This window comes from Hydra vulgaris, chromosome 01, assembly GCF_038396675.1.
Source record: "Hydra vulgaris chromosome 01, alternate assembly HydraT2T_AEP".
NCBI classification, from domain to species: Eukaryota; Metazoa; Cnidaria; class Hydrozoa; order Anthoathecata; family Hydridae; genus Hydra; species Hydra vulgaris.
This window is the reverse complement of record NC_088920.1, coordinates 52,130,001-52,142,992: the sequence shown is the minus strand read 5'-3', so window position 1 is coordinate 52,142,992 and position 12,992 is coordinate 52,130,001. Positions and strand designations below refer to the sequence as shown.

Genomic DNA, 12,992 nt, shown 5'->3' with positions numbered 1-12,992 from the left:
TCTTTTTAAGCTAATATCTCAGTGTCGCATCTGCAACCCTCGGAATTAGGAAAAATGAGGTCGGCAATAATTTGCCGACCTCAAACTGTAAGAGGTCGGCAAAAAATGTTTAATACAAAGGTCTTACCATAAAACATTGAAACAAGGTCAGCAATTTTTTGCTGACCTCAAACACTTTGGGGTCGGTAGTTAGGACGGCATTGCTGTATGCCGACCCTAATTCTGAGGGTTGCATCTGGAGCTCCATAATTTAAAGCTGCCTGCTTCTTACTGCTTATTGTTCGTACTTACTACAGTCGAAGAGTTTACTCACTTTTTTAATATTTTTAATTTATGTATTATTTTATTATCTTCAATCCCTTAATTCTAAAATAAAATCTTAAAAAATACGGCTTCTGCGCAGAAAAAGTTGAACCTGGTACTACCACTACTGTATAGTTATCACACAGTTATTATTTGCAATTATACATATTGCATATATTTATTTAACTGAGATAAAAATCATAATGTGCAGGGCTCGAATTAAGCATATCGCAATCATGAATTGTGGTTGCTTTTCACACCTTCGCAATTAGTTTTTTCTTAAAAAAAAAGAAAAATATTTTCGCAATTTTTTTGTCTTTTGTTTGTTTATTTATTTTTCTAATTTAGCCTTTTTTGCAGTTCTTAAAAGTAATGTTTTTGTGCAAAACTTTGATTTAACAAATTTCATAGTCGAAAATAAAGATTCACATCTATATGTTGAACCAAGTTTAGTTAAGGATACTTAACTTCAGAAACTATTTTCCAAAAAATCCATTAAAGTTAGTGTTTTATGCAGTCTTTGAAGATTTTGATCTTCTTGGAAATCTAATAATTCCATTTCAAATTGAGATGTTTATTCAAGTAAGTTTCCTGGAATTGGACAACCATCACTAGTAATTTCAATTAAAAAAGTATTTACTAAAAATGCTAATGATGATTTAAGAGCATACAAATCTTTAAACCTGTTTTGAAAGTCTTCAAATGAATTCTGTAGTTTTTTCCGGTATGATTCAATTGCATGATCATCATACTGAATTGTAGGATTAGGATTAAGAATTATCTTCTTCATTTGAGGAAAATGGTTAAAAGTTTTTAAGGTAAGATCTTTTTGAAATAGTGCAATTTTTTTTGAAAAATAAATAGTCTGAGCAAGATCAGATATATTGTTTTCTTTTCTCTGAAGTGACAAATTCAGATTTTGTAAATGTTGCATTACATCAGTTAAAAATAATAAAAATAATCTTGTAAAAAATTTACATCGTAAAGGATTTCAAATGTCTTTTGCTTTTCAAGCAAAAAAGATTTAATTGGTTCTAATAGTTCTACAAACCTATAAAGAACATCACTACTTGAAAGCCAATTACAGCTCAGTAAAACGACAAGTCACTTGGTTTGTCAACAAGATCCAACTCGCTAATGAAATTTTAAACTGTCAGTGATTTTTTGCATTAGATTGAATATAATTTACAATCTCCACACTGATTTAAAAACAATGGAAAATTAAAATGTTTTGCTGCTAAAAATTCTTGATGAATCACACAATGAACTGGGATAAACTCTGGATGCGTAGTATCACTTTTTAGCAAACCAAGAAGCCCAACATGTTTTCTAACCATTGCTGTTGCACCATCTGTAGCAACACTAACAAGCTTGCTATTAAGAGCATTGGCTTTCACCAGAACTGTGTCAAGGGCTTCCTTTAAATCAATTTCACAAGTTGTGTCTTTACTAAATCCAGCAACTCTTTTTTCACAAGTACATCTGATGTTAAATATCAAACAAATACCGCCATTTGAGGTTTATCTTGAATATCTGTTGATTCATCTAATGTTAAACTGAATGCTTCACAATTTTTTAAGTCATTTAACAAGCGCTGTTTAAATTCGACACTAATCTCAGATATTCTTCTTTCAGTTGTATATAGATAAACAGAAATATTTGAAATTAACCTTTGAATTTTGCTATTATTAAGATCTAAAACTAAGATCACATCTAAAAGATCTTGTTTAACAAACTCTCCATCAGTGTAAAGATGTTTACTTCTTGCAATATTTCAAGCTATAACAAAACTTGCTTCTGTTGTAATATTTGATTCTTTGCTGGAAGATGAAATATCCATTTGTTGATTTTTAAATATTGTAAATTAAACATTTTTATTTATTTTATTCATTTTATTTTAAACGCATTTTATGTTATTAATGTTATAATAACTTAACTTATAAAACAGCAACACGAACAGCGTCGCAAAGTTGTTTTATACTAACAAGTTATTTATATTGTCAAAACTTTGCAGTTTGTTTTGTTGTTGTTTTATAACTTTTTACAATAACAATTTATTACTCTTTAAAAATAACACGTGCTTTATTGTGAACATGAAAGTATTAGTTTTCTAATAGTTTATTACAACTAATAATTTATAAATAATAGTTTTCTACATTTAATTAAAGTGGTTTAAATATTAAAATATTTGCGTTTTTACTTTTACTTTTTTAAGTATTATGTCAAGTAAAATTATTACTGAAAGTAAAATCGTAATAGTATTAATTACTTTATTTGCTCATTACATCATAACTTGCTCATTACATCATAACTTGCTCATTACATCATAACTTGCTCATTACTTCATAATTTGCTCATTACATCATAACTTGCTCATTACATCATAACTGCAACTTAAACTTAAAATTATAACTTAAGCTGTAAATTATAACAGTAACTTAGACCATTTTAAACTCCGTCAAACGAAAAACTTATAAAATAATATAAGAGATATTATGTTCAAGAAATAACAGTTACGAATTAATGTAGAAAAGATACAATTTTATACTAACACCCCCCCTAACCACAAAGCGGCATCAGGAATGAGGATGGAGGGAGTCTTTTTTTTTTTTTTTTTGCAATTAGATTTTTTTGCATTAATTCGAGCCCTGATGTGATTAAACTTACTTGACTTTAAAAAAATTTTTGACATGTTGTCTTCACCCAAACACAACACTGCTAAACACTTCAGAAAAATAGACAAATGTATTTTATTAACTTATTACTATTCATATGTATTATTGTTTTTAAATTATTCTACTTATTTTTTTTTCTTCATTTGTATTTGCCTATTCAAAGTCAAGAGGGCTATTTTAGACAAAAAAAAGCTTCTTTTTTTTTTAATTGTTGTTATAACCCTCTCTTAATCTTTTTATTTATCTTAATCTTTCTTTATTTTATCTTAATTTTCTTTATTTAAATGTTTTGAATTATTTTAGGCTAGGTTATTGAAAGAAAACTCAAATATAAAATACCAAAAATCTGTCCTGGAAAAATGACTATTGTTAGGAACTCTTGTGATTATTTCAATCTAGTATGTAAAATGTCATACTTGAAAAAATCTACACTAGATAATTGATCTTAAGAAATCATTTTTTTTTTGTGTGATTATGATATAAAACAATTATACATGCTGTATTAAAGTAATTACAAGAGATCCTGATACAAGTAGTTTCTCCAGGGCATAGATTGTCTTTCATTTTGGGAACAAAAAATTTATATAACAGTTACAATTACTTAAACATCATAATATTTTAAAAGTTATAAATTTAATTTTATTCAAAATGAAATTGTTGTTTTAGGGGTCAGGAGTAAAAGTTCATAACACATTTAATGATTTTTTGATGCTATCAAGCAGTCAGTTTATAGAAAATGTAAGTTTTTTAATTTTTTTCTTTTTTTGTAAACATATATTACAAAGTTTTAATGGTTAAAATTGCTTTTCAAGTATATAAATTATTAACAGCCACTCATAAAGATGATTGCAAAAAAATTTGTTATGAGTTACATGGTGCACCTCTCCTATCTTGTTCCTTTTGACCAAAAATTTATGTAACAAATTTTCGTTATTAAGTTCAAATTCAAAAATCATTTGATGATGTTTTGACCCTCTGCCCAACCATAATATCTTTCTGAATAAATTTTCATTTTTTTACATTAAAATCATGGAAAAATATTTATAATGCAACACAGTTTAATAAAAAGTGAAAATATGAGGTACATATTAACTTTAAATGGAAAAACCAAATAACTCTACGTGCAAGTAAAGCAAATAAGGTCTTTTTTTATGTTTTACATTATATCATACATTTTTAGGTTTCAGCAGTGAATTACTAAAAGTTGTATACACAACTTTTGTTAGATTGTTAATTAAATTCACTGTATCTGTGTGGTTTTCATATCTTAAAAATGAAATTAATATTTTAAAAAAGGTTCATCTTCTTTCTACTAGATTGATATTGCCACTAAAAAAGCTATGTTATAAGAAAAGGTTAAGGTAGTTGGGGCTTACTAGTTTAGTTGTAAGATGTATTCAAATGTACAAGGTATTCAATGGAATTAAAAAGTTAATTTAACAGAGGAAGTTTTTTCTAAGAAGTTATCATATAATATCATCATCTGATTTTCAATAGCAAAATAACAAATTTTTGCCTAAACGTTATTTAACAAACAGAACATTGTTTTAAACATTATTAACAAACAGAACATCATTTTATTTAACACTATTGTTTAACAAACAGAGCATCTTTTTATTACTATTACCATTTCATTTCTGTGAATTCATTTAAAGCTAAACTGAAATTTTGAAGACAAATGAATTTTAAATAATGTAGCAGAATTATTGGTTATAGCATAAATATATATTAATATTATATATTAGTGTTGCAGTTTGATATAATGTGTGATATTAGTTATTAGTAACAATGGTTATTATTATTAATGATAATTATTATTAATTAAAAAGCATAGTTAAAAATCTTTTTAATTTAAGAAAAAAGTTTTTTTTATCATATAAAATTTTAAAATTTTATTCAATTGTCAGTTTATTTACTAATAAAATTATGGACAGTTTATGTCTTTATATAAATTGAATAGTTTGAGTATGCTGCAAAATCTATTCCCAAACTCACTATACAAAAAATTTATAGAGATTTATTTAAATTTAAATCAGATTAAGTTCCTAGTAGGATAGGTAGGGTAGGTACATAGTAGGGTTGGTCATCATTTGTTTTGTTTAAATTACTTTGAATAGTTGTTGTTGCTCTACATCTAAATATTGTTTAAAGAAAAGTTTTTCTTATTTTTCTACTCTCTAATTGAAAATAAGCCATTTTTGATATTACAATATATGCAATGTAAAAATATGTGCTATAAATTAAATATGATATGAATATGATATGGAAAAAATGTAATAACTTTTTCTGGTCACTTTTTATAAAAAAAGCTAAAAAAAATACAATATGCAGGTGTGAATTTTTCTTTTTTTATGGAGCTTTACAAACTTTTATAGCATTTTCACATTTAGATAAAGATTGCTTTAGAATTCAGTAGTTGTGCGCAGTAGCTAGATTAGGTTAGCACTTGAATAATTAGCTTGATCATTTCTTATGACCAATACAAAGTCTTGTAAAATAGTGTTATATGTGTACTTTTTATTGTACCTAATAAATTGATACTGCTGAAGTCTTTGGTTCACCTTTTCTCAAATTATTGTGTAAAGATTCTGCTTTCTGCTGCACTCTTTGCGTTGTAACAGTTGGAATGCCAGATTTCAACCTGGTGTCAGTAACATTTTCAGAAACTCTAGAAACTATTGTGCTTAACTTGGTAGTCCTGGGAAGTTGTTATTAATAAAGAAAAGGAACAGTGCTGCATGACTTCCTTAACAGTTGGAAGTTTGCAAAAAGTAAGTTCATGTTTAATGCCATAAACAGGACCACTGTTACAAGTCCAGCTATGGTCTTGTAACAGCCATTGGTTGCCATAGAAATCGAAATAATATTAATTTTCTAAATATATATTTAGTTTTGCTCAATTTGCAGATTCCAGAAATAGATTTAAATTTTATAAACCATATACAAATGGATTTAAAAAAAAATCAGATATTATTAAGGGAAAGGCAAATCTAAAATTGAAGTTTAAATGTTTTCATGAGACTATGTTTCATATTTTTTCAATCTTGTCAATTTTTTATATACAATAACATAAATGCAAAAATTCAAAACAAAACCGTTAAAGCAAAAAAGAATTATAATAATTAGAAATGTTTCTTACATGACACATGATCCTATATAAAACGTTATAACTTATAATGTTATAAGTGGATAAATGTTAGTAGCCTTTATAAACGTTATAAAATTTAAAAATTATAAAAACTATAAAAAAACTATAGACTATAAAAAAAAAAAATTATAAACTATAAAAATTATAAAATTAAAAATGTTATAAAATATAAATGTTATAAAATGTTTATAAACATTATAAGTGGATTTTTTACATTTGTATATTTGTAACATATTTGTAACATATTTGTTTATTGTTATAATATGTTATACCATTTTATCAACTCTTATATCAATTGTAATTAATCAACACTTTTTAAGCGGGTTCTCTAAATAAGCTCAGCTTTATATTGCATAGCATCTAACTATGCAATATAAAGCTGACCTTATTTAGAGAACCCGCTTAAAAAGTGTTGATTAATTAAAATTGATATAAGAGTTGATAAAATGGTTTGTTTTTCAATTACTTGCATAAATTCAATAGATCAGTGGTTTAATGCACTGTCCTTGATGTCGTTTTGCCCTTAACACAATATACTTTCAATTTTTTCAATCTGGTCATATGGCAAAAAAGACTTTTGATTGTTATAATAGATTTTTTAAGTTTTTTGTAGCTACTGGCTTTTCTTTTTTTTTTCTTTGCCTCACCTTCTGGATAGCAGGACTGTCTTATTAAATTTTTTCATAATATGATTCAGACCATTATTTTTTTTCAGGCCAATAATGAATTTCTCCTGATGTTTTGATGTTTTTAGAAATTTTGAGATTTTTTAAAAATTCTCTCGCTTTTGTTTGTTATAATATACAAATTCTTTATATATGTTTAGACCATCTAACTATTCAAGCTTTTCAACTATTCGAATATCAAATAGAAAAATCTGAAAATATTCGAGTAATCAAATACTCGAATAATTTATCAAAAAGTTAAAAGACATATTAAAAAAATAAAAAATAATAATAATCTAATTAAAAAAGTGTTTTATATTTTATTTTGAACGATTTTATTATTTTATATATGTATTATTTTTTTTCTAAAAACATATATTTTAAAAATAAAAGAGAATTGAATGTTTCGAAATTTAGACTTGTTCCTCTTTTCGTTTTAATTGCACCTGCTGTTGAGAATACTCTTTCAGAAGCTGTTGAGGTAGGGCGTATTGTTATTAAAGCGTTATACAAAACGTCCAGCGTTGTCGACGGTTTTTTAGAAGAATCCAATTGACGAAATTCTTTCTTCAATTCAATATATTTATCAATTTCGCTGCGATTGCTAACATGACAGTTTTTTGGTTCTGTAATAGAACTTATTGCATTTTGGAGTTCTTTTTGCAATCCGACTGCAACTGGTGATGTTAATTCTATTAAATCATCTGCATCAGATGAGTTAGAATCATTATTAATTTGCTCTTCAAAAATTTGTGGATATATTTGTTCCATAGCTTTAACAGTGAATAATATTGCTTCATTTTTTGATGAATATTTAAAATGAGCATTAGAACTTGGTATATTTCCACTCTGCAGATAAATGATCAATGTCATTAAAACTGGATCTCTTCTTTCATCCATCCTTATTTTGATCGCATGTATCAGTTTTTTTGCTATATTAGTTTGCATTGGTTGCAACTTTTCAAACAAAAATTTGTAAACTCCTTCAGCAGTTATGAGATTTGCATCATTTTTACTTAATTCAGTAACAGCAGTTTTAACTGGTGCCAGAACATCAACAAGGTTTTGCAGCGCAAACTTATCATTTTCTGAAATTGGATCAATATTCAATTCGACTAAGGATTTGTTAACACATTCTGATAGAATTAAAAATCGTTGAATCATTACACTCAAAGAATTCCATCGTGTTTTTATGTCTAATTTTAACTTTTTCCCCATTTTTTGAGCTATATTTTGTTGCAAAATAGAATGCTTTGTAGCCGATTTTTTAAACATTCTTATAACACCTCTTAACCTGTTAATAATTTGATCAAAATCTAACGTCATATCATATTCATCTTCCTCAATGAACACCAAATTGTAATCAGAGCACTGATCTTCTGTGGAATCTTCTTCTACATCTTCATCAACAAAATCTTCGGTATCGTCAAACACTTCATTGCGAATAGAATTTTTTGGTATATAAAAACAATCCATCACAGCTAAATGAAGCGCGTGATTATGGCAAAGTTGATTTAAAACACCTAATATATTGCCATATTTTTTCATTACGGCTGCTGCATCGTTAGTAGATGCAATAACATCATTTTTTAAGAAAATCCCAAAGTCTGCTAACTGCTTCAACCAAATGTTTAATTGTTTCTGCATTTGCCTGCTTAATTATTTCCATTAAACCCAGAACATAGCATTCAATTTTATTTGAGTCTATTCCAATCACATGAGCTGTTACGTTTACATAACGTAAAATAGTACAATCTGTCCATTCATCCACAGTAATAGCAAATTTATGATTTGCTGTTTTTAATTTTTCAAATTTTTCTCGCAGTTCAACACATTTTTCTTTATAAAAGCTATTGATGCATTTTGAAATAGTTGTCGGACTTTTCGGCATTTTATAACCTTTTTGTTGCACATAACCAGCTATAGCTTGAGATTTACTCATTGCTGTGATAGCTATTCCATCAAAAGCTGCAACTTTTGACAATATTTCATTTAAAGATTCTTTTTTTACAAATGGCCAAATATTACTTATTTCAGTATTTTTTTTTTCTTAGGAATATTATTTTCTCCATCATTGTCATTTGATACCAATTTAGATACCAATATGTTGTGTCTTAGCTTCAAATGATTAATCATAGCAGTAGTTGAACTTCTCCATCCTATGTTCGTGTTGCACCTACCACATTTTTTTTTGTCTTTCTTAAAAAACTCCCACACCTTGGATTTTTTTGACATGGCTAAAAAAACCAGAGATGAATTATCTAAGAAAATCTAAAAAATTTTAACTTACCACTTCAAATTATGCAACCGCAAATTGTATATTATATTATATTTATTTAATTGTATATTATATTTATTTATTCACAAAATATTAAAAATTATTATTATTAAGATTATTATTAAGATTTTTTTTTTATGGAACAAATACGTATTTATATTTTTAAGCAATCTAAATAAACGACTGTTTTCTAAAAGCAAACAAAAATAATGTCACACAAAATAAAAACCATACAAAAATGCAATTTAAGTTTTCCACTTCAAGGTTATATAAAAATTCTAAGAATTTTTTCCGTTTGCAAAAAGAGAAATATTTTTTTCGTTTGCAAAACAAGAAATTAACAGTACTTTTTTAAAAGCTTACTCTGCCTTTACATTTTTGAAATTATTCGAATATTGGAGAAAATATTCGAATATCAAATATTAAAAAAACACGCAAATATATTCGAATATCAAGTATTCGAATACTCGAATTGGATGGTCTATATATGTTATATATAATATCTATAAAACTTAAAAAATGTTTTATTTTGTGTTTTAGAAAAATCAAATAAGATTTTTAAAAGGTCTCAGTTTTAGGATTTGAACCACAGCGCTCTTGGCTTCAGAAATTCTGCAAGCTAACACTTCGACCACTAAGGTGTATTGATTGTGAAAGGTTTTAATGCTATTTAATAAACAAAAATCTTTATAAAAGGGTAAATAAATCAAAATTAAGATGTTGCCGCAATGCAGTTTCCAAGTAAAAGTAAAACTGTAAAATTTGTTTTAATATGTTTTAACATTATATAATTTGAAGTTTACAAAAGTTAGATATTTGCATACACTTTCACGTTTTCTCATAAAAAGGGTTGCGACTTATCTCGTCATTACCTCAGTTGCGATGGCTGTCAAGAGTTTTGTGTCAAACATGCTCTAAGGGATACTAACTAAATTCAGCATTATAAAATATGATAATATTTATATATAATAAATAATAAGTTTTTCTACAATTTATTTGAAAATGAATAAAAATGTTAGTTTAAAAAGTTTGAATCATAACGAAAAAGTACAACATAGTTAGATAAATTATTAAAATATTAAAATTGTTAAATATTATTAAAATACAACACAGTTAGAAAAATAGTTAGAAACCACATGTTCACTGAATTAATAGTTGGTTCCAATTATTTTTTGAAAAACATTTAAAAACTTAAGATAATTAAATACCAATAAAAAACCCAAAAATGCGCTATTTAAGTCCCCTGGAAGCAAGAGAAGGCAAAAAAAAAAATCTAATTACCATTTATTTTCCTTATCATAAATTGGCAACAATTTATCACAATTCAGAATAAAATTTAATAATTTTATAACAAAAATTAAGTTATTTAATAGCAATAAAAAAAGACTAAAAATTCACAAATATGGTAAAATAAAAACCATTTTACATTCTTTTTCAAGGTCTTTTAGCAACAAATAAAGACAACAAAAAATTCAACTTGTCTACAAGCAACAGTTTGCACTATTCAAAGTTAAATTTTATAATCAAAATTCTAAGAAATAAAATACCGATGAAAAGCATAAAAAATGCACAAATATGGTAATTCAAGGCCCCCCTAGTGGCATTGGAAAACAATAAAAAAATCCAAAATTTGTTTTTCCATCTACTATGTATTATCCAAGAGCAACAGTTTATCCCTATTTTAAGTCTGTTTTTTTTTATGACTGTAATAAATAAATTTATAGTAATAATATAATATATGTGGACAAAATATACATTCACCTAATATACATTGATATAATATACATTCATCAGGCTGGGACAGGAATGGCGCGGAATCGTACGCTGTAACTAACCATGTTTTTAATTTTTTTCCTTTATATTTTGACCACAGCTGTTTTGATGTTTTAGCAATTTAAATGCAATAAAAAAAATTGTTGCTTATGAGTAACTTTTAATCGTTGATCTTTTCTAAAGGTTTTATTTTACACAAAGACTTTAAATAAAATCAAAAATTAATTATAATGGTTGTTTAAAATAAAGTGTTATATTTAAATTTTCTTTTATGTAGGTATGCATTTTTTATGATAAATTTAAACACTTGAAACTATTTTTCTATGTCTTTCTAAAACTTAAAAAAAATAATCTTTTAAAAGATTGTTTTTTTAAGTTACTTTAAATTAGTTAATTAAGTTAAATTAAAATCTTCCCATTGCAATGGAGTTATTTACTAGCTTTATTTTTTTTTCTATTTTTAGAAAAAATTGTTTTTTAACTTGACTTACTGATCAGAAATTATTAAAAATTACTATTTTAAAAAGATTTTTTTTGCAATTTTTTTTGCAATTTTTTATGCAATTTTTTGTAAAAAAAATGTTTATACAGTTTAAAAATGATATATATATATATATATATATATATATATATATATATATATATATATATATATATATATATATATATATATATATATATATATATATATATATATATATATATATATATATATATATATATATGTAGAGAGTTTATGATGAAGAAACAGTAAATGAAAAAGTTGATAAAGAATTGTTACCAAAAAAAGTAAGATTTATAATTTGTATATTGTTTGCACACTATAAATAAACTATGGAAATTTAGGCTTATTCTGTTTTAATTCATTTTTTATTTGATTAGAGTAAAACAAGGGAGGAGTTAGAGGCAGAAGTTATACCACGTTTTAAAGAAGCAGTAGATTATGGGTTTACTGTTCTAGATAATGCTTTCATTACAATGGAAGTAAAGCCTATTGAAGGTAATATTGCAAATATTATTAAATCTTTAAACTTTATATATATTATTAACTATACTTTTTAAATTATTATGCTGTCATAGTAATTATTATAGTATTAATTATTAATAATAATATTCAGGTTTAATATTTAAAAGAAATAATATTTAATATTATAATTAATAGATTTAAAAATTTATTAAAATATAAGTAAAGAAATAAAGTGATATTAAAAGTTTTATTGAAAGTAATAGAATAATAAATCATATTAAATGAGTGATCTTTTTTCTCAAAGTTTCAAAATCTTATGTAATTTTCATAGGAGTGACTTAAAAATACAGTAGAAGCTTGCTAACTTTGACCCTAAATTAGTTAGATTTATACTGTAATTAATAACCTGTCTGACTTATTTTATAAGTCAGACAGGTTATTAATTATCCCCCTCCCTCCAAAGTTTTCTCTATCAACTTAAGTATAAAATCATCCACTTTAGTCTTACTCTGGTAAGACCATTATCTAATTCTTACTGTTTTTTTTTTGGGTCTTTTTGGCAAAAAAACTTTGCTGTGATTTTTATTTCGAGTTGCACATAAGCATATAATATAATAAAACTTTAAAAATCTAAAAACTTCCATAAAAATTTTAGAACTGTGACTTTTATTTCCAGTTGCACATAAGCGCATATAATGTAATAAACCTTTAAAAAATACAAAACGAAAAAAGTTCAAAAATTAAATACTTTAAATACTTTTGTGTCAAATATAATTCAACTGAACATTTTTACATATAACTTTGTTTGGAAAAAGCATTGGTTTGATAATTTAGGCGTTGGTACCCCTTTGCAACACTAAATCCTCATAAAATTTAAGATAACGATATACATTTATTATTTTTAGAAAGTTTTCTCACCTACTCCAATCTTATTAAGATCCTCCCCCTCCCCCTCACTTATTAAATTTACTTGTTATCGACAAAAAAATCATTGACCTATTAAAAAATCTAGTAAATCTCGATTTATCAAAAATGAACTTTTGATTTATTCCTCACTATAGTATAAAAGTTATATAAGCATATTAAATCCTATTGAGATTAACCAATCGTTGACATTATCTCTGTTTCTCTAAGTAACTTATTAAATGCGGCAATAGATAATAAACAAAATTATTTGATCAAA

At 25.5% G+C, this 12,992-nt stretch overlaps 1 protein-coding gene across 1 annotated transcript in view; it reads left to right on the top strand.

Moving 5' to 3' along the window:
* The window catches only part of LOC100211357 (WASH complex subunit 2A), a 105,879-nt gene that overhangs the window by 3,463 nt on the left and 89,424 nt on the right, over positions 1–12,992 (top strand). The window contains exons 3-5 of the mRNA XM_065788550.1: positions 3,645–3,716; positions 11,572–11,631; positions 11,725–11,842. Coding sequence (XP_065644622.1) covers positions 3,645–3,716; positions 11,572–11,631; positions 11,725–11,842 — 250 coding nt within the window. The remainder of the gene's footprint in view (positions 1–3,644; positions 3,717–11,571; positions 11,632–11,724; positions 11,843–12,992) is intronic.